Below are 25,896 nucleotides of genomic sequence, written 5' to 3'. Positions count from 1 at the left end.
TTCACTAGCAGACCTGTCGCCGATGACCGATTGTGCCATTTCAGCTCTGACTACCGATAATCCAAATGCCGTCCCTGCAACACCTCCCTCGTCCTCTACATCGCGAACTGATCCTGTTAAAAGCATGATTGCAGCTGATCTCCAGCCTCAATTCGCCGCAGAGTTAAAACAGCTTTTGCTTGCCTACAGTGACCTTTTTGACTTCGGTACCCGCCCATTGGGTCAAACCACAGTTGTCAGTCACCGCATTGACACCGGTGACGCCAGTCCTATTCACAGGCGGCCCTATCGTGTTTCGCTTGCCGAGCGACGTGTCATCCAAACAGAGGTCGACAAAATGTTGGCGAACGACATAATTGAGCCTTCCAGCAGCCCCTGGGCATCCCCTGTTGTATTGGTCAAAAAGAAAGATAACAGTTGGAGATTCTGCGTCGACTATCGTCATTTAAATAAGATAACCAGAAAAGATGTGTATCCTCTTCCGCGTCTAGACGACGCGCTTGATACTTTGCACGGAGCCAGCTACTTTTCGTCCATCGACCTTCGTTCCGGCTACTGGCAGATCTCTGTCGACGAGAGAGACCGTGAAAAAACAGCGTTTATCACCCCTGACGGCCTTTATCAATTCAAAGTCATGCCTTTTGGCCTTTGCAATGCCCCAGCAACCTTCGAACGTATGATGGACTCTTTGCTCCGAGGCTTCAAGTGGACCACTTGTTTGTGTTATCTTGACGATGTAATAGTTTTCTCGTCTACATTTGAAAGCCATCTTCGTCGCCTTTCTACAATCCTAGCGCTTTTTCGCCGCGCGGGACTGCAACTAAACTCCAAAAAGTGCAGCTTTGGTCACCGACAAATCAAAGTCCTTGGTCACTTGGTTCATGCTGCCAGCGTTCAGCCTGACCCCGACAAGATTCGTGCCGTCAGATAATTTCCCACTCCACGTTCATCCAGCGATGTTCGAAGCTTTATTGGCCTATGTTCTTATTTCCGACGATTCGTCCCGAATTTTGCAGCGCTAGCTCGTCCTCTCACCAATCTCCTAAAGAAAGACGTTCCATTCTCCTGGGGGCCTGAACAAGTTACAGCTTTCTCGGAACTTATTGCTGCTCTCACAACTCCACCCATCTTGGCCCATTTCAACCCATCTGCCAATACTGAACTCCGCACCGACGCAAGTGGCCACGGCATTGGAGCTATACTTGCCCAGCGACAACACGGCCACACAAGGGTGATTGCGTATGCCAGCCGCCTCTTATCTACGTCCGAACAAAATTACTCTATCACAGAGCGAGAGTGCCTGGCACTTGTTTGGGCTATTACAAAATTCCGCCCTTATTTGTTTGGCCGGCATTTTACTGTTATAACAGACCATCATGCCTTGTGTTGGCTTTCCTCCCTCAAAGATCCTACAGGCCGTTTGGGGCGCTGGGCGCTTCGATTACAAGAGTATACATTTTCCGTCGTGTACAAGTCCGGCCGGCTTCACCAAGATGCAGACTGCTTGTCCCGTCATCCCGTCGACTCCCCTAGCCCTACCGACTCTGACGATGACGCATGTGTCTTGTCTGTGTCGGCCTTTTCTAACATTGCCGACGAACAACACTTAGATCCTTTACTCCATTCCATTATCCTCCGTCTGACCTGCGACCGACCTGATCCATCTCTTGCCTTATATGTACTCCACGAGAACACCCTATACCGACGCAATATGCGACCAGACGGCGCAGACCTTTTGCTCGTCGTTCCTCAACATCTGCGTTCCACCATCCTTGACCAGTTTCATGATGCTCCAACAGCTGGCCACCTGGGTGTCTCTCGCACATACGACAGCCTGCGCCGACGCTTCTACTGGCCGGGGCTCTATCGCTCCGTCCAGCAATACATTGCCGCATGTGAATTGTGTCAGCGTCGAAAGAAACCCACAATTTTGCCTTCAGGCCATTTGCAGCCGATCCCCATACCCACTGACCCGTTTTCCCGCGTAGGTGTTGACCTTCTTGGGCCATTTCCAGTTTCCGCCTCAGGGAACAAATGGATCGCCGTCGCCACCGATTATGCTACGCGGTATGCTATTACCAGAGCCATCCCGACCAGCTGCGCCACAGACGTCGCTGACTTCCTCCTAGAAAACGTGATTCTACATCATGGTGCCCCTCGTGAGCTACTAACTGACCGTGGTCGCTGCTTTCTGTCGCGAGTAGTTGACGAAATTCTCCGTTCGTGCTCCGTCCGTCACAAATTCACCACAGCCTATCACCCCCAGACCAACGGCCTCACCGAACGCCTAAACCGTACCCTCACAGACATGCTGTCCATGTATGTGTCTGACGACCACCGGGATTGGGACGTTCATTTACCCTTCGTGACATTCGCCTACAATTCATCAGTCCATTCTACCGCTGGATACTCCCCATTTTATCTGTTATTTGGCCGACACCCGTTACTGCCCTTCGACACATCACTACCCGCGGCAGACGCCACCAGTACTTACGCCAGTGATGCCGTAGCCCGCACTCATGATGCCCGCCAGATAGCTCATGCCAGGCTCTCTGCATCCCAAGACTCTCAAAAGTTCCGGTACGACAGTCGCCACCGTGATGTCCACTACAGTCCTGGGTCACTCGTCTTGCTGTGGCTCCCGTGCCGTCGCGTGGGCTTGTGTGAAACACTTTTGCCCCGTTACACAGGCCCTTACCGAGTTTTGCGCCCCGTGACAGACGTCACATACGAAGTTGAATCTGTGCCTCCAAAATCCTCGTCCAGAGCGCCATCCTCTGAAATAGTGCATGTGTCCCGCTTAAAGCCTTATTATGCACGTTCTGTTTCACAAACGTAGAACGCACCGGTACTGTGCTTTTCCCGAGGGGGGGTAGTGTTACTGAGTGGTATTCGCTGGCCGTGCTGACGAAAAAGAAGTGCGACAGACTCCGGGAAGAAGAAGACGCAGACGAGTGCTGTGCTGTGCAAGTGCTGTGCTAGCTGTGATCATCCTCAGTGGTGTGGAAAAGTGCCTTACAGTGAATATTTCCCGTAACAATATATCTAACGCAAGTTCCAGTCTGGAGCACTGAGCTGTTTTCGTTTTGTTCGATATTTTCTATACCGTGAGCTGCCTGGGGCTCGAGCTCGTTACAGTGTGCTTTTACCAATTGCTTTGTGCAAAACATTCTTCCTTCTCTTCCTCTTTTTTGAGATCGCGTTGCGGTTAGTAATAGCGTACTAGTTTTACGGCACTATACTGGATTATGTTACACCCTCCCCTCACCCCTCTCCCCACTCAGCACGGTCCTGGAGAGCTTTGCTGGCGGTACTTCTCTCGCATTTTCTTTTTTTTTTTTTGTAGAGCCGCCATCCTCTACCCCTTTACTATCTGTGGTGTTCGCCATAGGCTGAGTGGCTTTGGAATGTTAAACCTCGTAACTAAACCAAACCGCACATTACAAAGTATTCGTGACGTCTTATTTTGGGGGGCGATGCGTCACAGCCTTTTCTGCACTCTCTGCAGTCTCCCTGCTGGTTTCTTCTTTTTGTTAATCATTCCTGCGTGGTCACTATGTAGTAGCCTTGTCGCTTTTCAAAAGAAGACTGATACCCAGTGTGTGGGATCAGCCAATTATATATCGGACTGTTGTTTATAAATGTATCAGCGGGCGGTTTTGGAATATTAAAAGCGGAATACATTTGATGAATTTGGCAGTTCCAAAAGAAGGCAAATTTCTCTTATATTATTGCTTGCTCATAAATTCATTTTTTATTATTGAGGAATTTTTCTTGCCGCTTTCTTTTGTTGTGCCTCGACGTTATTTTCAGCGCTCACTGTTCCTTACGTTCTTGTATTATTAGTTCCTGCCTCTATATGTTACTGTTGCCCACATTAAGCGCTTACTGATTATCCCTTTGCGCCAATTGGCACCCGAAGTTGTGAACATTATAAACATCTCCACAGAAAAAAAAAAAAAAGAATGTAGGGGGCACTTTGGATCACTTACTTGTGATGAGGCGAAAGCCTCTATCGCGTGGTGGCCGAAGCTCTTCACTACGGCACCTCTTACTCTGTTTTCACTCCCACCTTCGCGATGACGCGATAGCATAATTTACCAGCCAACATATAAAGCCCCGCTTTAACCAAGCCGTATGAGCTTGCCTGCGTGGCCTAGGGATAACGTGAATAACACAAGGGTCTTGGCAGGCTGATGCTGATATCCCACATGAATGGAGAGGCGAGAGTTGGCAGCACCTGCCAAACGTAATGTCAGGAAGCTCTACTTCCAGTCAGTGCTCGGCCATGTCAGCTGCCAGCTACCGCCTCCCACGTAACGAAAGCGTTACGCACGGACGGACACGATTCATGAGCATGAGCCATTAAAGGCTATCGCCTTAAAATATAGAAAGAGAAAACTGAGCTGGGAAAACATTATAGGTGAGATTAACAAGAATGGTTTCATCTCTTCCGCAGAGCGCAACTTTATGCTGGATGGGGCAAAACACAGCTAAGTGCTGTGCACGTCAGTCACATGCAGCAGAAAACATATCCCAAAGAAATGGACCAGCCGCAACCCTGTACCTCTTGCAGTGCGACCCCTTTTTACAGGGACGCATATTTCCATTGCATTGAAGAGAAGACGTTGCTTGAAGTCAATCAGTCAATCAACTTTTATTTCCAAACAGTAATACACATAAAGTTATGCTGGTCAATCTAAGCACGCAGTGCTTGTGCGAAGACCAGGCAGGCAGTGTTGCATGTTTTACAGCAAATAATGTATTAATAATTCAGAAACAATTCACCAAGAAAAAAAAATAATATTATGCATACAAACACAACAATAACACCACGTTTCTCACTAGGCAAAGAAAGAAACAAAGTCATGTGAAAACTCGCACATTACAGTACAAAGTTAACACCACTACCTTACGTTTTTCAGCATTTTAATTCGTGATTTTGATACATACAGTGTTTCACTAAATTCATTAAAAGTTTCCGGTATATAATAAATTCTGGCTTTCTTTCCATAATTAGGGAATGCCCTTGATTTAATGTATCTCTCAGTTTTCCGCAATGATACATCTTTTTTTTTTTTTTACTATCTTAAAGTATTTGAATAGTAACAGCGAGTCAGCACAATATATTTAAATAGCTCGCGTACTGGAAGTATTTCTAGAATGCGGTATTTTTCTTTCGTCTCAGCTTGTTCCCATTCTGTTCCATAGGTTATGCGGTTGACAATTCTTTTAAATATGTGGTTAATAGTTTGTTTTTATAATCAGAACATGGTACCGTATAAACTGACACCGTATGCAATTACCGGTCCGGCTAATACCTTATATACAGTTCTTCTAATGGTGACAGGAATTTTCCCTCGCAGGCAATACATCATAGCCGCAACAGCCCTCAGCTTTCCGCAAACGTACCGGACATGATTACTCCAGGAAAAATGCTGATCGAACAGGATTCCTAAATACTTACCTGGCTCGAACTGTAATTGTTGGAAAAAGCATATGTTACAGTTAGAGGTATGCAGATATATGTTCCTATTTAACAAAATCGTCTTATGAGGATTACTGAAACACATTAGTTTTGTTATCTTGGTGTTTATGAAAATTGAATTCTGTGAGAACCATTATACGGTCACTGATATGTCCTTTTAGAAGCTTAGATGTCTCGTGTGAACATCCTGAATTTCAAGCGCACTTGCAGTGTAACCTGCGTACTGGAAAAGTTTTAATTTCAGGGGTAGCAGGCCGAGGTCAGAAACATATATGTTTAATAGTATTGGCCCTATATGTGCTTCTTTGCGGCACACCAAATTTCATTATATGAAGTTCACTGCAGTAGTCCTCTATTTTAACGCACTGCAGCCGGTCAAAAAAATAATTTAGAAAACAAATTGATAAAATCGTCCTCTGAAACCTAGTTTCACTAACTTTTTTAGCAATATATTATGGTATACCGTGTCAAATGCCTTTAAGTCTAGGAATACAGCTAAGACTGCATTATTGTTTTCTATTGCAGTGCTTATATGATGAGAGAATTCTTCTAGCAATAAAGTTGTGTTTTTATTTCTTGTGAACACGTATTGGGGGGGGGGGGGGGGGGGCGGTGTGCGGTGTTATTCAGAGAATACTTTTTGCAAAATGACATTACAGACACAATATACTTTTTCATTATGTGTGCAAGTGGAGGTAATATCGCGATCGGTCTGTAGTTTGCACAGCCATTTCTCTTGCCATTTTTGTAAATTGGCCTCGCAATTGAAATTTTCAATTCCTTAGACATTATACCTGCCTCGAATGTCCCGTTCAGTATCTCTAGAAGCACCTGTTCGATTGTATCGAAGTTTGAGTATAAATCTCGAGTGAAAATTTTCTCAAATCCTGGTGGCTTAAACTTTTCTTATTCTAGCCCGCATAAATTCCGACATCTCCGGAAGATATGCAGAGTGCGCGCATGCGCGTTTCGGCTCATATTCGAACTGTTGGTCGCCCTGCGTTGTTCTCAGCTTCTCCGCTGCCGCGATTAAAGTTCCATTAAAGTTATCACACAGCTTTTGAAGATTTTCTATTAGAAAATTTCGTTCGACGGTGTCATCGATACCGCCTCCTTTGGATCTGCCCATCAATTCATTCGCCTAGCCCAAGTTTTTTTCACGTCATTTTTGCTGCATGCAAATCTATGCGTCATGTATTTTCTTTTTTTCTTGCCTTAACTTAAAGTCAGACCTGACACTCTGTGACAGAGCATGGCGAGTGCACCTGACTGGAATGTGCGATTTATCGAGAAAATGAATAAAACATCATGCCACATAGTTTGCACAGCTTGTGACATCCCCTGCTCTCACCTCATTTTAGTATGCGCTCGAGCCGTACATATCGCTGTGGTCGTTATTTCGGTCATCGCGGGAGCGCTTCGTAATCTCGGCGGCTGACCTTGTCGCAGCATATGGGGCAAAGATAAGGGCGCCTTCGTGACACAATTTCGCCGGTGTGGCATGCAGGTTCCACCGACCGCCCGTTTGACAGCGGAGGATCGACAGCAGAGAGCCGAAAACGAGGCAATATACTATAACCCAGCCGGGAAACCATGCGAAACAATTTGGCAACGATAAGGTCACGCTAGTTGCGTGCAGTGCGCAGTGAGCTTTCGCTACGTCGATGCACGTCAGTTGCCGAACAATTAACGACTCTTCTTTTCACACTTTGAATTGGTGAAACTTGACAAGTTTTCCAGCAGTGGCGCAGTAAACTCGTGTATACGTTGCTATGACTTTGGTCAGTCCCTGGTACCCTAATGATGTTAGCATTAAGTCCGGCCTTTACGCACTGTACGATTTGTAAAAAAAAAAAAGGGTAATGTTTTTAAATTCTCAACTCAGTATTACATACCCCTCTTCTCCCTACAATATTTATCGAAGCAAAGTCGAACTGTTACTTGGCATCGAAGCAGAATGCTTGTTGGAGTCTTTCGTCAGCATCACCATCATCAGCCGGGATATGCCCACTGCAGGGCGAAGGCTTCATCCACATTTCTTCAATCAATCTGGTTCTTTGCTAGCTGCATCTATTTGACCCCTGCGGACTTAACCTCATCCGCCCACCTGACTTTCTGCCACTCCCCACTACGCTTTCCTTCCCTTGGTATCCAATGTTTTACCCTTTTCAATCCTCAGTTATCCTCTCTCCGCGCTACATGCGGCAACGCCCAGTCTGTCCGTAGGTGAGAGGAATAATGTACCAAATCCAGTGCGGTAAGCATCGAACTTGTCGCTCTGCGCGACACCGCATCCTTTTCTTGTCTTAGGCTCTCACTTCTTTTGGATTGTTTGGCATTTCTCTTTGAGTTTGGTAGTCGCTGAAAGAAGTACACTAACATTAGAGAGATGTAGAATAGCGGACGCGTGCTAGCGTTGAAGTTCACCAGACGCCTGCCGCGCATGCGCAATGGCATATGTGTGGCAAGATCTGTTCACGACGAGTGCGCAGCCGCATTCCCTAAACCGGGATACGTCTGTGCTAGCACGTCGCCGCTCGGCTGTAGTGCGTGCTGCTCTTCCCGCATGAATGTGTACTAACTCGCAAAACTCGGTGTTTTAAACCGATAGCGCTAAGGCCCCCGTTGAACGGAAAACCCGTCGTTGGCCCATCGGCTTTACGCGTCGTGCTGGGAAAATCCTGATTGGTTGATGGGGTTATGATGTCACAACCACATGACCCAGTGCGGGAATTTTGAACATATCACAACGCTCACCTGAAACTCCATACCATGTGTTGAATGCAAGCGAATTAAATATCACATCTAATGTAAACTGAAAGCAGCCGCATGTTTTAAACGGGGAATTGATTGCATAATGAGATTTACTTCATTGAAAAATGGCAAGCATTTCACGTTTCATTTGGGATTCGAAGCCACGGCTGTTTGAGCGGAAGTCAGGCACGTTACTGACTAGAACTGTAAATAAAAATATATTGTTTTTTTCAAAATTCCAAGTACAAGTATTTTAAAAGAGCAATAACCAGGAAACCGAAACCGAAAGTCGGTTTCAGCCGACCTCTCACGCGGCATGTCAACCGATGACGTCACGAATACAGCCACAAAACGAGTCTTGTGCGCGGTTAGTGGCTAAACTGACGAACGACTGTAAGTGACAGGTGGGGTCATTATTTTTCTGAAATTAAAAAAAAAAAAGACAAGCTTTGAATTTGGTCCTGCAGAGAACGCGGAACGAATATAGGCGGCCTTGAATGCAGTGACGACACGCGTCCAAGATTGCCCGTAGAAATCTTCCCGATATAGGCAACGAGGTGGGAAATTTTGAATTTATTTTCGCAGTGACAAAACATCTAATCACTGCAAGATTTGGTACAAATTATCAGGGTGCAGAGGAGGAGAACGACCTCCTCAGAGATATTGTTAATCAATATCTCTTCGTGCAGCTTACGCACAGTGGCGTCTTCTGATCGGAAAGCTATGGATGCTGAGAGCATGTATATTAAGCTATGTGCCTGTAAGCTTCCTGTATTGATGACTCATAAATGCAGAGTGCGCAAACGGCATGTCACAGATTCGCGATATGGGGCAGTATACAATAAGCTTGGTTTTGCCAGTGATTTTGTTTTGTGATCTTGTGTTCGTCGTTAACCAACAGGCAATAGATAATCCGCCTTATGCACAAAGAGCACTGCATCTAAGCGAATTTATGATATTATTATTATTATTATTATTATTATTATTATTATTATTATTATTATTATTATTATTATTATTATTATTATTATTATTATTATTATTATTATTATTATTATTATTTATTTATTTATTTATTTCTCAAAGCAGCGCATGCATGAACATTCCCGGGCATGCCAAAGCCAGCACTGGCTTGTTGGGCAAAGCCCGGCAGCAGGCGGCGATAATCTGTGTTTTCTGAGAAACGTGCTTCAGATATGTGTGAAAAAGAAAATGAAATAAAAGACACTCGAAGAAGAAAACAAGTTAGATTGACGATAGGGCACTTTTTAACTAACTACACAGCCGTTGGAACGGCCTCACACCAAACAGAAAATGAAGAATACCCAAAATAGCACTGTAGGAAACAAAAGAAGAGGGCAAAAGAAAGTGAAATTGTTTACAAAATTTTGTGACTAATTAAAATCCAGGGAAGGAATAGCTCAAGAGGGCTTTTTTTAGCGCCTTCTTGCTCTTGAATTCCCGTATCTCGTCGGGCAGTCTGTTAAATATTGCGGGGACATAAAAACAGCGCTGGCTTACACCGTACTTTTGGCGGGGTAGGCAGTGCATAACGGTCGGCGTCACATAAGGGGTGTGAGGAAACTCGATGAAATTTGTAATGTCGAGTCCACTTATTCCTGACAACAGCATACTGCAGAAACACCGTGTCAAATTTAGGAAAGTAGAATTTCTGGAACAAGTCGTCTCCTTTTACCAAGGAAGCATTGTACACCACACTTTTTAAGGCACTTTTTAAGAGATTATTTTCCCGCGTTTTCCAAAATTCAGCACAATTGAAGAAACAGCATATGTCGTACCGCAACACAGAATAGCCTAAAGAATGAAGTGTCATCCTTCTAACAGATACAGGCATATATAATTTCATAGTGTATGTCACAAACCCCCGCCTTTACGGTCAACACAGGCGCGGGATCCCCTTTACGGTTACCCGTCGTCCCCTATGAGGTTTGAGAACACGGTTAAAAGTTAGGCCGGTCAACCCATGAAGTACGTGTGTCGGTGTGTGATTGAGGAATAAGTTCACAAAAGTCGCTTACAAACAATTGAAGTAGTCCAAACTACACTGCATAAAATAAAAATAAAAATAAAATAAAACACCACGACATGATAGTGATAAAAGACAACTCGGTAAATGACAAGAGGAAAACCGGACAATGAACAAAACACTGCGATAAAAGAAGACTCTAAAGATAACAAAGCAAGTATTCCTGATATAATAAGTAGGGGCAAGAGCTACACAGAAAACACATAGAAAAAATATTAAGTCAGATCAAGGTTAAACAAAGGCGAAAACAATATTCTATTAACCGACAGTGTGTGTCAAAAAGGAATTCTCAAGGCTTTCTTGTTAGGTGAGGCATCGATGTCGCAGAGCTGGGCCCATATTCCGAGTTTGCGTCGTTATCAAAGTGTCGCTGTCTCATGTCACCTCGAGCGATCTGATTGGTTGAAACGCCGGAACCGGTTGTTGCCACTATGGTACCGGAAGAGGCGGCAACGTCATGTTTTCGCGTTTCCTCAAATGAGATGTCTCGAGGTCACGTGGGATAGCGACACTTCGATAACGAGACGCGAACTCGGAATACAGGCCCCGGTCGGTAGCGGCGGCCATCGCGGACTCGGTGAAAAAACAACACTTGCCCAGCGCGAGCGGCCGCGAGAGAGGCCAAGAAGACTGAACCTTCCTAGAGCGCACTGCCGCGGGGGTGCTGCGGTATACCTTTTTATACTCTCGGCTGGGTGCTCTGCGGCCGCGTCAAGGACGCGCGGTCGCTGCCCCAAACGTCATGTCGAAGCGTGCTCGGAGGAGCGGGGAGATCCCGTAATTTTCGCTCTATATGTGAGGCAGGAGATCCCGTAACTCCCACTCTGTAGGTGAGGCAGCTTGTGACAGCGTACAAAAGACAAGATACCGTTCTCAGCTGTTTACATATGTAAGAAAGACGAGATCGCCAACTGAGGTCAAAGTCCAGAAAAATGCCCATATATTTCATCATTTCAACGTTGGAACCGGCGAACAATTACAAGAAGTGCAATTTGATGAATGCAACTTAAAGGAGCATCTAAGTTTGGGCTCTTAAGAGGGTTTCTAAAACATGCAAGTTGTGTCTTTTTGTTCTTTATAGTGATTAAATTTGAATCATACCAGTCTATTGCAGCAGTAACGTCTTTTTGAAGCATCTCGACGCAGGCATGATAGTCAATATGGCGGAAAATGAGAAGGGCGTCATCTGTATATTGATACAGTTTACAGGAGGTAATACTACGCGACAAATCATTGACGAACAAGTTAAACAACAAGGGTGACAGGATAGAGCCCAGCGGAACACCACATTTTAACTGTACAGGGAAGCTTCCTACACAAACAAACTTAAACTTCCTATACAAAAAGCTTCCTATTTTCCTATACAAACAAACTGAGAACAATGGCTCAGGTAACTTACAAAGAGCCATGAAAACGACCTCGGAAGCCGTAGATATGCAATTTTTGAAGCAAGACTTCATGGTTTATTGAGTTAAATGCTTTTGAGACATCCAGAAAGAATGATTAAGCTCGAAGGTTCAGTGCAAGTAGTCCGAGACGTCTTCCAACAGACTCTTTGTGCCTTTGCCTACCACAAAACCGTGCTCACTGTCAGAAATAATGTCATCTGTGTTCACAAAACTCTGCATAACCCTGAATACGTGTTTTTCTGATAATTGCCACAGACGGTAGCACGGATATTGGTCGGTTGGTATAAATTTCAGAGAGATCGCATTTTTGGGCACAGGGATCACTCGTGCAAGTTTCATAGCAGTTGGGATTTTGCATGCCGTAATGATAGTGTTCATTGTACAGAGAAGCACATCCTTCACGTCTTCATAATTTCTAGCAATGTCATCCATTCGAATATCATCTATACCAGCGGTCATTCCTTTTTTTTTTATTTTTTTGAGTCATCGCAATATTTTCCGCAAATCATTATCGGTCATATCGGGTAGAAATGCCGCCTCTAAGATTGCGACTTTACGCATGCGTGGTAAGGAAGAAGCACTGAAGGATTGCTGGCGGTGCAATGACGAGAAATGCAGGTTGAAACGATCAGCAAGACAACTGTCTGCAGGCCCGAAATTTAGCTCAATCACCCTTCTCTAGCCAGTAGGCTTGCAACCGCGCAGCTCATTTACAAGCGACCGCGTTTTAGCCGAGTCGTTTCTGGAATCAGAAAACTCCTTCTGATAAATGTTCCTTATGACGCTCACACAAGTGTGTTATTTTCCTCCCTCAATATACTTCCAATAATACATGAGTACGATTTAACTGCCTAAATGCTTTGTTAAAATACAAATATTCCTTCAAGTATAGTCGCATGCCTTTTTTACGTTTGTGTAATTTGTCGAAACCACCAGAAATAATTTACGGCACCAGGAAAAGAGAGCACTGATTGTTTCTATTTTCACGCTCGAATCATGAATATGTTGCAGTATCGTATGCAAACTTTACTCAATAAATGCCACAACTCTAATATAGATATTTTTACTGTATCAAAGAAGCTGCTAAAAGATTTTGTTAATAATGCTTTCTAGATATAGCATGAAAACTATAAAAAATATATAAAATTCGTGCTCACGAAATGCTTGCAGATCTGTACAATTGCATTGTATTTTCTGCAGCTCATGCGATACGCCTGCTATTTATTTGTCCGTGCAAATGCTGAAACAAGTTATATTGGTCGACCTACATGTGTCGTCTTTGTGGTCAGACGGCGGGGCTTCTTTCTTGGCCCTGTGGCGGGGCACTTTTGTGGGCTCCTTGTGCTCCGGTGGTATATAGGGGGGAGTTAACCCTTATCCTCGCGTCTCATAGCCTTCTGACGGTACTTGCGGTCACATCCGCCTGCTTTGACTACCGTTCCGGCGCCTGGCGTTACCGGTGGGCATCTGACGACTGCCCATGCCTCCTCTGCATCGCTGACGTCCCAGAGTGCACTTGCTCCTCACCATTTGACTCATCCAACTTCTTCAGTTGCCTCACGTCAGCGCGACTCTCCTGTTTTCGCCGGTCTCCGCGGTGGCGACGTCGAAGACTGGCTACGACAGTGCGATCGGCTCAGCGCTTTTAACGGCTGGGACGCTTCTATGAAGCTATGTCTCGTTTTACTCGAGTGACGTGGCTAAGACGTCGCTCCTCAACCATGAGGACGCCATTCGTGACTGGCTTCAGTTCACGACACAGATTTGGAACTGTTGGTGCTGGTCCGGCCTCTTTCCAAAAGAAGGAGACCCGTGCGCAGATTTCAGGGGAGACATACACATCCTACATTGAGGACGCACTCAACAATGTCATGGTCTAAGATGAACGTGTTGGCCATATTTTAAAGGGAATTGGCTCTTTTGCCTGCGCAGTCAGAATCCCGTCACGGTAGCAGACATTCGTGCCACTTGCCATCGAGTCGATCATCTACAGTCGCGCCGACTCCATAACAACTGGGAATCGAGCCAAACTCCCGAAGCTGATCTCCACGCCATGATCCGCTCTATTATACGAGAAGAGCTCCACATTGATATTGCCGCATAACTAATCACTCTTGAGGCGCCGTCATGCGGCCAGACGGGATTACGGACGTTTTAGCTGGCCTTAACCACGCTAGTGACTTCGGCGTCCTTCGTCTTCCTCTCTCGAGCTCCCTCCAGCCATGCCGCGTTCCAGTACCGTGTCACTGTGAATAAACCCACCTTCACCGTCTGGATGTTTGACGGTGACATTTGATGGAGGTGTTGGGTATCGTCCCATGTACGCTGACTTCGAAGGCAATTTTGAAGCCAGTTCCGAGTGCGTGGATACAACACCTGTCCACAAGGCGAGTAGTCGTCTGCGAGGCCTACAGCCTGAGTTCAGCGGCGTGAGAACACCTCCAAGAGCCATGACGTCTAACTCGGGTAGCCATCCTCCTCAGCAGGCTGCAGGGCCGCCGTTTGTCCTACACACACTTCGGTCACCACCTTCGTCCCATGGTGATAGGTTCGAGGACGTTGAAAACTGGTTGGCCAGTTTCGACCGTGTGGCGGGCTTCAACAAGAGAGACGGTGAGCGCAACCCTACTGAAAAACCAAGTTCTACCGGACGATAAAATCTCATCTAATCGCATAGACTCTCATACGGTGCACATCATTATCATAAAATATCGTACATAATTTATGATAATGTACAAGAAACTATGAGACCTTATGCAATTATATGAGACTTGTATGTGGTTTGTTACGTGAATTGAGTGAGATTGTATGAGAAAATGTGAGGTTTTTGCCTCATACGATTTTTTCAGTAGGGAAGCTGCAGAATGTCTTCTTCGCATTGCTGGATTCTGCCAAAACGTGGTACGAGAATCACGAAGCTTCTTTTACCACCTGGGAAGTTTTCCTCCGAGAGTTGTTGGCGACATTTCGTAGCGACGAGAGGAAAGAGAGAGCCGAGCTCGACCTGCACTCAAGATCGCAGCAACCAAATTAAAGTGTTGCCATGTCTATTGAAGACTTGACGCGACTCTTCAATCGGGCTGATCGAGCTATGCCCGAGGCTAAGAAGGTGCGCCACCTAATGCGTAGTGTAAAAGAGCTGTTTCCCGGACTTGCCTGCAACCCTCCGACAACTGTGGCGGAATTTACGAAAGAGGCAACGGGTATGGAGCGCAGTACGGCTGACTTGCTTCTGTAGCCACCGCCCATCACTGCCCGCCTACGTCGCTGCCCGCTGAGGAACTTCGAGAGTTCGTGCGGAACATTGTGCGTGAAGAGCTCCAGAAACTACGCTTCGAAGCTCCCCAGACAGGCGTCGCTGCAGTAGCGGACGTGGTCCGGGATTAAATCCACCGTGTGGTGCAGTCACCTCCAGTAGCACTGCAACAAGAGCCCGTACATAATGACTTACAACGAGGTATTGCGAAAACCTGCGCCTGTGCCACAAGCCATTCCTCCTGTTGCTACTTTACCTCCTGTGCAGTACCAACTCCCAGCTCTGCCTTTCCAACAGCAGAAATTAAGGCCCGCCATCCGCAAGGCACACGTGTGGCGAACGCGAAACAACCTGTCATTGTGCTAACACTTCGGAGAACCCGGCCACGTTCGGCGTGACTGCCCTACCGCCAGATGGGTATCAGGGGTTGTCCCGACGCACCTCGACCACGGTACAGTGAGCGACCGCAGGAGATCGAGCACTACTTGGCCGCTAACGTGCAGCCCCCGACCGCACAACGACGCCAGTCCCGATCCTAGTCTCCACCTCCTATAGACCTCTGGCCAGTTCAGAAGCACGTCCCCACGGCGGGAAAACTAAAGACGGCGTCCTCCGGGGGTAGGGCTGCCGCAGCTGTGCAGAGTCAAGAGCCTCCACCCGACGATTTACCGCGACGTGCTGACCGACGGTGACTCGACCTGACGAGCCTATCGACGAGCTGCGAAAAATTGCTTTTCGCCGACATTAAAGTAACCGCCGACAACCATAACGTGAATGCACTCGTGGATACTGGCGCCGATTTTTCGGTAATGAGCAGCTCGATAGCCACGACCCTCAGAAAGGTTTTGACGCCTTGGGCCGCAGATCTGGACAGCTGGCGGCAATATGGTGACACCGATTGGTGTCTGTACCTTGCGAAGGCGTAACTTTCCCCGGCTGCTTCGCTGCTCCAAAGACCTGATACTCGGTTTAGATTTCCTCCGGGATTATGGCGCTGTAATCGACTTTAAGGACCTAATCGTGTCGTTTTCCGCCCACCACACTCTTGACGCCGAACCATACCGAAGCTGCGAGTCTGTGACAATCACGTTGTGATACCGTCAAGATCCAGCATGTTTGAGACTGTAGAGTTGCGATAGCAGCCCCGGAACTCGTAGCATCGCCGAAGCCAACAGATCGCTGCTTCTTGGTCGGTAAGTCTGTGAGCTCGAGGACTTCATGAACTGACGGACAGGCGAACCGACCTTTTGGTGACGAACTTCGGTTGCGAACCGCAATTTTTGGCGAGCAAAACAACGATTGCGTATTTTGAAGAACTCCCGGAATGCGCAGGGCAGTACGCGTTGTCCGAAATCACAAACTCATTAGAAACGTCGACTACTCCAGTTAAAACCGACGTCAACCCGGACCTCCTGCCTAACCAAAAATGCTACCTAGCGATCATTATCGACTCTTTCCGGGACTGTTTCGCAACGACCTCCAGGGTTAGACAGACACCACTCACAAAGCATCGAATTATAGTCGACGACCACCAGAGACCATTACGTCAGTCTCCTTATTGGGTCTCTCATTACCCTTCATTACCCCGGACGGTTTGTACGAATTCAGGGTGCTCCCTTTCGGCCTACGCTCGGCTCCTGCGACCTTCCAGCGGATGATGGACACTGTGCTTTCTGACCTGAAATGACAGTCTTGCCTGGTGTACCTGGATGGCGTTGTAATTTTCCCGACACTTTCGAGGAACACCTGAGGCGCCTGTGCGCCGTTTTCGAAGCCATTAGTTCAGCCGGTCTGTCCCTTAAGCCAAGAAAGTGCCACTTCACTTTCCAAGAGCTGAAGTTTCTGGGCCACATTGTGAGCTCCAAGGGCGTTAGCCCAGACCCCGACAAGATAGCCGCCGTAGCTGCTTTCCCCATTCCAACCGACAAGCGAAGCGTGCGTCGTTTTCTGTGTCTTTGTGCCTACTATCGGCGTTTTGTGAAGAACTTCTCGCGGATAGCTGAGCCCCCAACTCGCCTCACAAAAGAGACCAAACCGTTCTGCTGCGGTCAAGAGCAACAACGGTCGTTGGAGAAACTACGAACTCATCTACAAAGGGCGCCTATACTTTGTCACTTCGACGAGGAAGCCGACACATAACTGCACTCAGACGCAAGTAACGCCGGCCTTAGAGCGGTCCTTGTACAATGGCAGGATGGTGTGGAACGCGTAATCGCATACGCAAGCCGCACCTTATCCCGGTCCGAGGTGAACTACTCCACTACCGAAAAGGAGTTTCTTGCTATTGTGTGGGCAGTGACTAAGTTTGACCCCTACTTGTATGGCCGGCCTTTCCGAGTAGTGAGCGATCACCACTCACTCTGTTGGCGAGTCTCAAAAATCCTTCAGGGCGGCTAGCACGCTGGAGCCTTCGACTTTAAAACTTTGATGTTACCATCGTCTATAAAGTAGGCAAGAAGCACAGTGATGCAGATTGTTTTTCCCGCGCGCCTCTTCAGCATAACAGCACTGAGTTCGACGACGATTCTCCTTTTCTTGGCGCTATCTCCGCGGACACTTTGGCTCAACAACAAAGAGACGACCTTGAACTACGGCTTCTCATTGAGTATCTATAGGGAAATAATCCGACTTCGCCACGAATCTTCTCGCGTGGATTGTCATCGATCTGTTCACGATATGGGATCCTGTACAAGAAGAACTACGGGTCGTCGGAAGCTAATTACCTTCTCGTCGTGTGCCTAAGGCTATTCGCGACGAAGTCCTGCAGGCGCCCCACGACGACCCTTCTTCTGGTCACCTGGGTTTTTCCCGAACGCTGGCACGCATACGCCAGAAGTATTATTGGCCTAAGCTCACTCAGAAGAAGAGTACAGGACATCCAAACAAGCATAATTACATTCTTCATGCTTAATTCTACACGTCAGTAGTTGTGAATCTATGCAGTTACGTATGACAGAGATTAACTTGAAAAAGAAGGTCGGAGGCTAAAGTATTAAAGATTAATACGAAGAAAGGATTTGTTTTAATCTCAACTTTGTTTTCACGCGAAAGGAACTTGCTGGCAGTTAATTGAGACAAAACGGTATGTAGTACCTGCGGGTGCGCTGGCCGTACCTGGTGGAGCTGCGAGGCACCCGATAACGATATTTAGGCCGGAGGCAACGCGATGGAAAGCATTCGGCTTTGTACTTGTGTGACCAGAAATGTTTGAGGATAACCGTTTCTGTAAGAAGAGAGCGAAAATTTGAGAACCTTAAGGCTTTGAAAAGGTCAGCTCCGGAAGGTAATCCTAAATCATAGTTAATAATATTCAAATATATCGAAGATGCAGTTTATTGTATTTTTTTCCATCGACACGTGCAGTGACCAAACACCGTAATCCGATAAAGGAGTATGCTATAAACAAAGGCATGTAATCATTTTACGAATGGACAGTTCCTGAAACTGCACGATGCCTTGAGCATAGGTAAACCAAATGGGAATTCCAGACGAAATCACTGTCAATGAAGACACCCAAGTAAACACAAAAAACAGGCGAGCAGCTACAAGGTGGGCGAGAAGAAGGGTCAGCTAGTAGTGGAAGGTTTAAGCTAACTTTATTTAGCAGATTGTAGAAAAAAATAGGCTTCGTTTTGTTTGGATAAGTTTATTTTAATTACATTTTTATCGAACTAGTTCATGACGCCATCTTGCAAACGGGGGATTGCGTTTGAAAATTGGGAATTTTGTGACAGGATAACTGCGTCGTCTGCGTGCTGAGAAGTATTGGTAGGAATGACAGCGGTGAGGTAATTGACGCATGCATTACAAAGAAGTTGACTTAATACTGATCCCTGAGGTACTACGGCTTTTATTGGACTTGTATAACTGTCATACTGCCCAACAGAGACGAATTTCGTTCTGTTTTTCAAAAAGTTAGGAGTTTTAGAAAAGGCCCACGAAATCCTATCAATGAGAGCTGAGTTAATAAACGACTGGGACATACGCCGTTGAAAGCTTTACTGACATGAAGAAAAAGAGTCAGCGTCAAAGGCTGTATTTATAAGGACCGAAATATCCTCCAGGAGAACCTGTGTGCCTGGTATAATGCCGTACTGCGCATTTGAAATAATGTTGTTAGCATCGAGATACTTGGACGTGACTAGGAGCAGAGTTTTTTCTAGTATTTGAGAGAGACACGACAAAACAGAAATTGGAATATAATTTTCGTGTTTGTTTTGTGCACCTCCCTTAAAGAGAGTATTTACTTCGGCTTTTTTTTTCTTTTATGAGGGAATAACACCACTAACTAGAATAGGGTTCACCAATATTACTAGCACATATTTAACAGCACCGAATTTCTGCGAATTGCTTCCACTCCTCCGATTCCGAGTCGAGTCAGGGTCCCCTTTTGAGAACAACTCACTGAAACCGGGAACTATGCACGGTGCGGCGGACTGTATATCTCGTCGCTACCGTTCCGAGAACAGTACACGCAAGCCAAACGATAAATAATTCACAAATACAACTATCAGTTGGCATGGACATGCAAGGAATGACGGATCTTTACTGAAAAACTGAAAAGTATATATATGTAAATTAACTCGAAAGCAAGAACCAGGCACCACTGCCAGTTTATCCTGGCGCTCCCGCGGCGGCATCGTTGCGACTGTCAAACAATGCGCTATTACGAGACTGCTGATGTTGAGGCGCGCGTGCAACACGCTGGCGGACAAAATACCACGCAGCGAGCTAGGTAGAGAACGACTTCACCGGGCTTGGTCCAAAGTGCTTAGCGGAATCCCTCAAGCTTTAGCAGATTTGAAGGGGGGGGGGGGGGGGGGATTAGTTTTTGTTAAGGGATTGAACCTTAAAGCACTACCTGCCCAGGGCAGTCGCTCTACCAAACGCGGAAAACTACCACTTTGCAGGGTGAGAACATATTTTCAAGTGGGAGGTGGTGGTATAGTGTTTCTGAGATTAGCGGAATCCATCACGGTGCACCATATTTTGATAAAGGGAGTAATTACGAGCACAATTAATTTCTTATTTTGAATTTGTTGGGAGGGGCTTGTCATTGGTCGTCGGCCCATTCAGTCCAATCACGTCAGCTAAAAGCATTGATTTCAGCAAATATCGGCGTAATCGACAGTTGGGGACCTTAGTGGTAGCGGACCGCAAAAAGTTTGGGACCGCTTAACGCACCTTCGGAGCGCAATGCTATCGCGGTGTGTTTGAAGCCATTGCATGCGCATGGCTGGAACCCGAAGACGGGAACGATGGTGAACAAATTAAGTCGCTTGTCTAACTCAGCAGCAGTTTAATCGTATGGTTCTTTCTGAGAAGTTGTGTGCGCCGTCGTTTGTAGTTGTGTCAACATTCATAGGGGTGAAACGCTCTTCAGTTCAGCTGGTGTGACTGATTCATTTCAGCGATGCTGAATATTGGTGCGGTTTATACCACGCCATCGTATTCATTACCTTGCTGTCAATAGCCGTTGCCCTGTCCACCTGTTCTGTTTTGTACTTTTTTTTTTTTTTCGATCGACGATTTTGATGATTTTCGTGTGGGAATCAATTTGTTTTTCTTCGTTAGCTATATTAGTCCTCATGTAGAGGATAGCGGGGAAAAGCGTCACAGCTAGCAATGAACAAATCATTGATTTATTTTTAGAATTCCCAGCTATCAACAAAAGAGCACTGCCGATATGTTTGATAGCATCTTGACATCACGTTCAGTAAATATGGAAAGAACAGCTAAAATGAAACAGAAAAAAAATATTATATTGTTAAGTTAAAGCTGAGACGCGACTCCTCAGTTAAGGGACTACTTATATCTGTAATTAAGTCAACCGACTTTCCGGTCGGGAAGCGACCGGAAAGTCCGATGATGCAAGGAGATATATCACATAGCAACATGGAATGTAAGATCTATGACGCAAGGTAAACAGGATGTCGTCAAGCGAGAAATGGACATATTGAACATTGATATCTTGGTCATCAGCGAGCTCAAGTGGACCGGAATGGGAGAATTTAATTCCGGCGACCATTATGTCTTTTATTGTGGGCACGAATCCAGAAGAAGGAATGGAGTCGCTCTCATAGTAAATAGAAGAATGGGCAAAGCAGTGCTAGGGTACAACCCCAAAAACGACCAAATGATTTCACTTCGGATCCAAGGTCACCCTTTCAACATTACAGTTATCCAAGTCTATGCACCAACCACTACTGCTGAAGAAGCTGACGTTGAGAGATTTTATGCTGACCTGCAATGCCTTTTAGACCGCACCCCATCATCAGACGTACTTTTTCTCATAGGAATGCTAAGGTGGGGAGTGAAGAAATATTCGGAATTACAGGCAAGTTCGGTCTTGGTGAGCCACATGAAGCTGGGCAGAGGCTAGTAGAGCTTTGTCAAGAAAACAACCTGACCATAGCAAATACTCATTTTCAACAGCACAAGAGGTGCCTGTACGCGTGGTCTTCACCGGGCGGTCTGTGCAGGAATCAGATTGATTATATTCTTTGCCGGCAGAGATGGGGAAGAGCTATACAAGCAGTAAAAACAAGGCCTGGGGCCTATTGTGGCACCGATCATCAGCTTCTTGTTGCCAAAGTTAAGCTTCGATCGACGAAAACGCAGAAGACTAGAGGGCCTTTCAGGTATGATCTAGATCAAATTCCATCAGAATATGCTGTGGAAGTGAGGAGTCGATTTCCAGAATTAGATCTAGAAGACAGAGATCCTGAAGAGATATGGACTGATGTTCGTGATATAATACAAGAAGTTGCTACTAAGGTAGTTCCAAAGCAAAAGAAATGCAAGAAAGAAAACTGGTTATCTGAAGAGGCTTTGCAAATAGCTGAGGAAAGGAGGATGGCAAAAGTTATGGGGGAAAGAGAAAGATACAAGGTTTTTAATGCGGAATTTCAGAAAATAGCAAGGAGAGATAACAATGCCTTCCTGAACATACAGTGCCAAGCAGTTGAGGACGACAGCCAATTGAGGAACACAAGAGCTCTGTATAAGACAATCAAAGATATCAGAGGAAGCTTCTGTGCTAAGCTGGGCGTGATAAAGTACAAACGAGGCAGGGACCTCACTGAAGCCTCAGTGATAAAGAAGAGGTGGCAGGAATACACAGAAGAACTGTACAAGAAGGACCCGGATGTGCAAACCTAACATAAGATGGTTGTGATTACTGATCTCGAGCAGGGCATTCTGAAGAGTGAAGTTGAATGGGCATTAGCCAGCCTTACTAAGAAAAAAGCTAGCGGAATTGATGGCATTCCAGCTGAGTTGCTTCACAACCTCAACCATGACGCTGTTAACATTCTGCATACATTATGTCAGAAGATTTGGACAACCCTGCAGTGGCCACAGGATTGGAGGAGGTCAGTTTACATCCCCATTCCAAAGAAAAGCGGTGCTAAAAATTGTTCCAACTACCGCACGATCGCGCTTATTTCGCATGCTACCAAGGTGATGTTGAAAATCCTCCAAGGTAGGCTGCAGCAGTAGGTGGATCAGGAGCGGACGTGCAAGCTGGGTTTTGCAAGGGCAGAGGAACTAGACACCAGATTGCCAACCTTCGCTGGATCATGGAAAAAGCAAGAGAGTTCCAGAAACCCATCTACTTCTGCTTTATTGATTATGCGAAAGCGTTTGACTGCGTAGATCACAGCAGATTGTGGCAAGCTCTCCAAGAGATGGGAGTTCGAATTCGCCTCATCTGTCTCCTCAGGAACCTGTATGAAGGGCAAGAGGCCACAGTCAGAACTGGGCATGGTCTTACTGATTGGTTTCCGATTGAGAAAGGAATGAAACAAGGCTGCATACTGTCGCCCTGCCTATTTAACCTATATGCTGAGTGCATCATGAGGAAGGCCGGTCTGGACGAGTCTTCAGCTGGAGTGAAGATTGCTGCAAAACGTGTCAAAAACCTTAGATATGCGCATGATACCACTTTAATGGCAGAAAGTGAAGTGGAACTCAAGAGACTTCTGATGCGCGTACAAGAAGAGAGTGAGAAGTTTGGGCTTAACTGAACAATAAAAAGACAAAGATCATGGCGTCTTGCCCTATCAAGTCCTGGAGCATGAAGAGACAAAGAAGTGAAAGCTGTGACAGATTTTCTCTTCTTGGGCTCTAAGATTACCCCGGAAGGAGACTGCAGCCATGAAATTAGGCGACACCTGCTTCTGGGAAAAAAAGCCATGGCTAGCCTTGACCGCCTAGTAAAGAGCAGAGACATTAGTCTGCCAACCAAGATCCGTATAACTCGTGCTATGGTATTTCCAGTTGTGATGTATGGATGCGAGAGTTGGACTGTGAAGAAGGCTGACCGCCGAAGAATTGACGCGTTTGAATTTTGGTGCTGGCGGAGAATCTTGAGAGTTCCTTGGACTGCCAGAAGATCAAATCAGTCGATATTGTCGGCCATAAACCCTGACTGCTCATTGGAGGGTCAAATTCTAAAGTTAAAGCTCAGCTACTTTGGTCATCGCATGAGAAGAGAGAAGTCGCTGGAAAAAGATTTGATGTTGGGAAAGGTTGAGGGGCACCGGAGAAGGGGTAGGCAGCGAACGCGATGGTTATATGGCATCCTCGAGGCGCTGCAGATGAAGTTATGTTATGCAGATGATGTTAGGAAGATAGTGAGAGACCGGAAAGCGTGGCGTGCCATAGTGTCACGAAGAGTCGGACACGACTGAACGACTGAACTGCACTGATTTCAAGCGATGTTCACTTCACTGGGGACCAACGCAATATCTGGGACGAGCAATCTATCTAGACACGCTCGGTTTTAACGCAACTCTATTATATCCAATGGCGGCGTGGTGAGCAATTAAGGTCGTGGACTGATTGTTCGGTGCATTGTTCTATCCTATAGAGGCCGATTGTAAACATTTAGTCGCTCCAAAAAAGCTTACTGCTGCGTTTTGCCACACGTGTAGTTTGCTTGTAAAGAAAATCTCTTCATTAGGCAATGCGCTAACGTTACTAAACTTTCAGGACACCTTGAGGAATGGAGGACACCTTGTTGTTTGAGCGACTCAGAAAAAAGATGTGACCTGCACAAATGTCCGCAGTCGGTGTCCTACTTGGAAGAAAAATCAGTATTGTCATCCCTCAGCTATGCGTGGCAGGTCTTGTTAGAAAAATATTCAACTCATTGGACAGTTTCTTTAAAAGTTGTGGGTGCTAAGTACCATGAACAGTGTCGGTCCTCAATAAGATGCGATGTTCAACTGGCAAAATAAAATTGGGTCACAGGAAGGGAAAGGCACAGTAACTGTCACACTTGCTCTGTGGACACCCGAACCGCGCCGTAAGGGAAGGGAGGAGGGTGGGAATGAAAGTGGAAAGAGAGAAAGAGGAACCGTAGTGGAGGGCTACGGAGTAATTTCGACCACCTGGGGATCTTTAACGTGCGCTGACATCGCACAGCACACGGACGCCACTTCGTTTCGCCTCCATCGAAACGCAGCCGCCGCGGTCGGGTTCGAACCCGGGAACTCCGGCACAGTAGTCGGGCGTCTTACCACTGCACCGCCCCGGTGGGGCAAGGGGCAAAATAATATATGGGAAAAACAATCCGCTTTCAGCATGCAAAAGGTGACCATGTGCAAAGCTGGCCTATAGTGTTTCGAACATCCGTCTCATCGTATGCCGCAGGAACAGTGTTCGATTTCATTTACTGTGCTGCGACGGGTGCCCACCGTTACTGACCTGATCCAAGCTTTCAAGTTGGCCTAGTGCTGGGCTTCTCTGAGGTGAAATGAAAGCAATAACGGTCTTCGACTTGCGCAGCCCACTAACACATTAGACATGGCGTTGCAAGACTCTTCGTGTCGCATTAAATCAAAATATTTGATGTTCTCTCACGACCCTTTAGGACGTTTGAGAGTCAAGTGAGCAGTTAATATTTGGCATTCGATAATAATGCACACATGTTGTTCATAAAGTCTTGAAAACCAGCACTTGCTCGTGAAGCTGCTGCCTTACCATTCATTATACAAGAAAAAATCGTCAAACTTCCACTAAGAGGAGCGTTGCATCGCGGAATGCTCAGCGTACGAACAGATTTTCATATTGTTACTAGCATACAAAGGTATACCAGAAGCCGCGTTATGTCAACAGCCTGCGCTGTTTTTGCGCAGTAAGACGCTCGGAGCGAGCGTGACTCAGTATTGTCTTCGTTTCCCGTTTGCAGAGCCTGAAGCTTTTTCGTTCGCCTCGCTGCCCTCCGCCGACCAGCAGCCTCGGCACCGTGGCAGCCTAAGCGCCGCACAGTCGGTGCCCTACGGCATCAGCGAGCTGGGCAACGATGACTCCTCGCCCGACGAGAAGAAAGACGTCTACTCAAGGCTGTTCACCAGAAAGTAAGTGGTTACCTCCTTTGTGAAGCTCGTCGTGTCAGCAACGTTTACCACTCTGCGCAACATACAGCGCACATCAAGCAGAGGTAGACGGGACAGGCGCTACCTTTATGGGATATGTGCTGGACGTTATGAGTGCCGACTTTACCTTGCTGGGAAAGACACTTGTTGCCCGTGTTGGATCCTTTCGGGCACATTAACGCAAAAGCATACGCAACAAGCACCATGCCCGTACTCAACAGCCACGGGTGCTGCACGGTGTGCTGCAGACAATCTTTGATATGCTTCAGTGGGAAACCAACGGTGATCCCAGCCAATCAGAACGACGTGCGCTACATAATTGTCGTGTTTCTCCACGGCCGTCGTCCCTTTACTGATGGCTTCATCATTAGGAAGGTAAAAAAAATATATATATTTATTTATTTCGAACATACTGCTAGTCTCTTTCGAGGCTGTTGCAGGATTGGGGTACATGAGTGCGCAGCTTTCGCACTTAGGTGTCATCAGCCGACTGGGCGGACACTGTTTGCGAATGGCGTCGCGCACCTCTTCGTAGCATGCTCCCGCAGTTCTATGTTCGT

General features: G+C 46.4%; 1 protein-coding gene across 4 annotated transcripts in view; it reads left to right on the top strand.

Moving 5' to 3' along the window:
• The window catches only part of LOC146197713 (pleckstrin homology domain-containing family G member 5-like), a 767,578-nt gene that overhangs the window by 348,840 nt on the left and 392,842 nt on the right, over positions 1 to 25,896 (top strand). For all 4 annotated transcript variants that reach the window (XM_084599624.1, XM_084599625.1, XM_084599626.1 and 1 more), the window contains one exon: positions 25,150 to 25,318. In XM_084599624.1, coding sequence (XP_084455750.1) covers positions 25,150 to 25,318 — 169 coding nt within the window. The remainder of the gene's footprint in view (positions 1 to 25,149; positions 25,319 to 25,896) is intronic.

Source organism: Amblyomma maculatum, chromosome 3 (assembly GCF_055883805.1).
Source record: "Amblyomma maculatum isolate TAMU_Amacu chromosome 3, ASM5588380v1, whole genome shotgun sequence".
NCBI classification, from domain to species: Eukaryota; Metazoa; Arthropoda; class Arachnida; order Ixodida; family Ixodidae; genus Amblyomma; species Amblyomma maculatum.
This window is presented reverse-complemented; position numbering and strand designations above follow the sequence as displayed.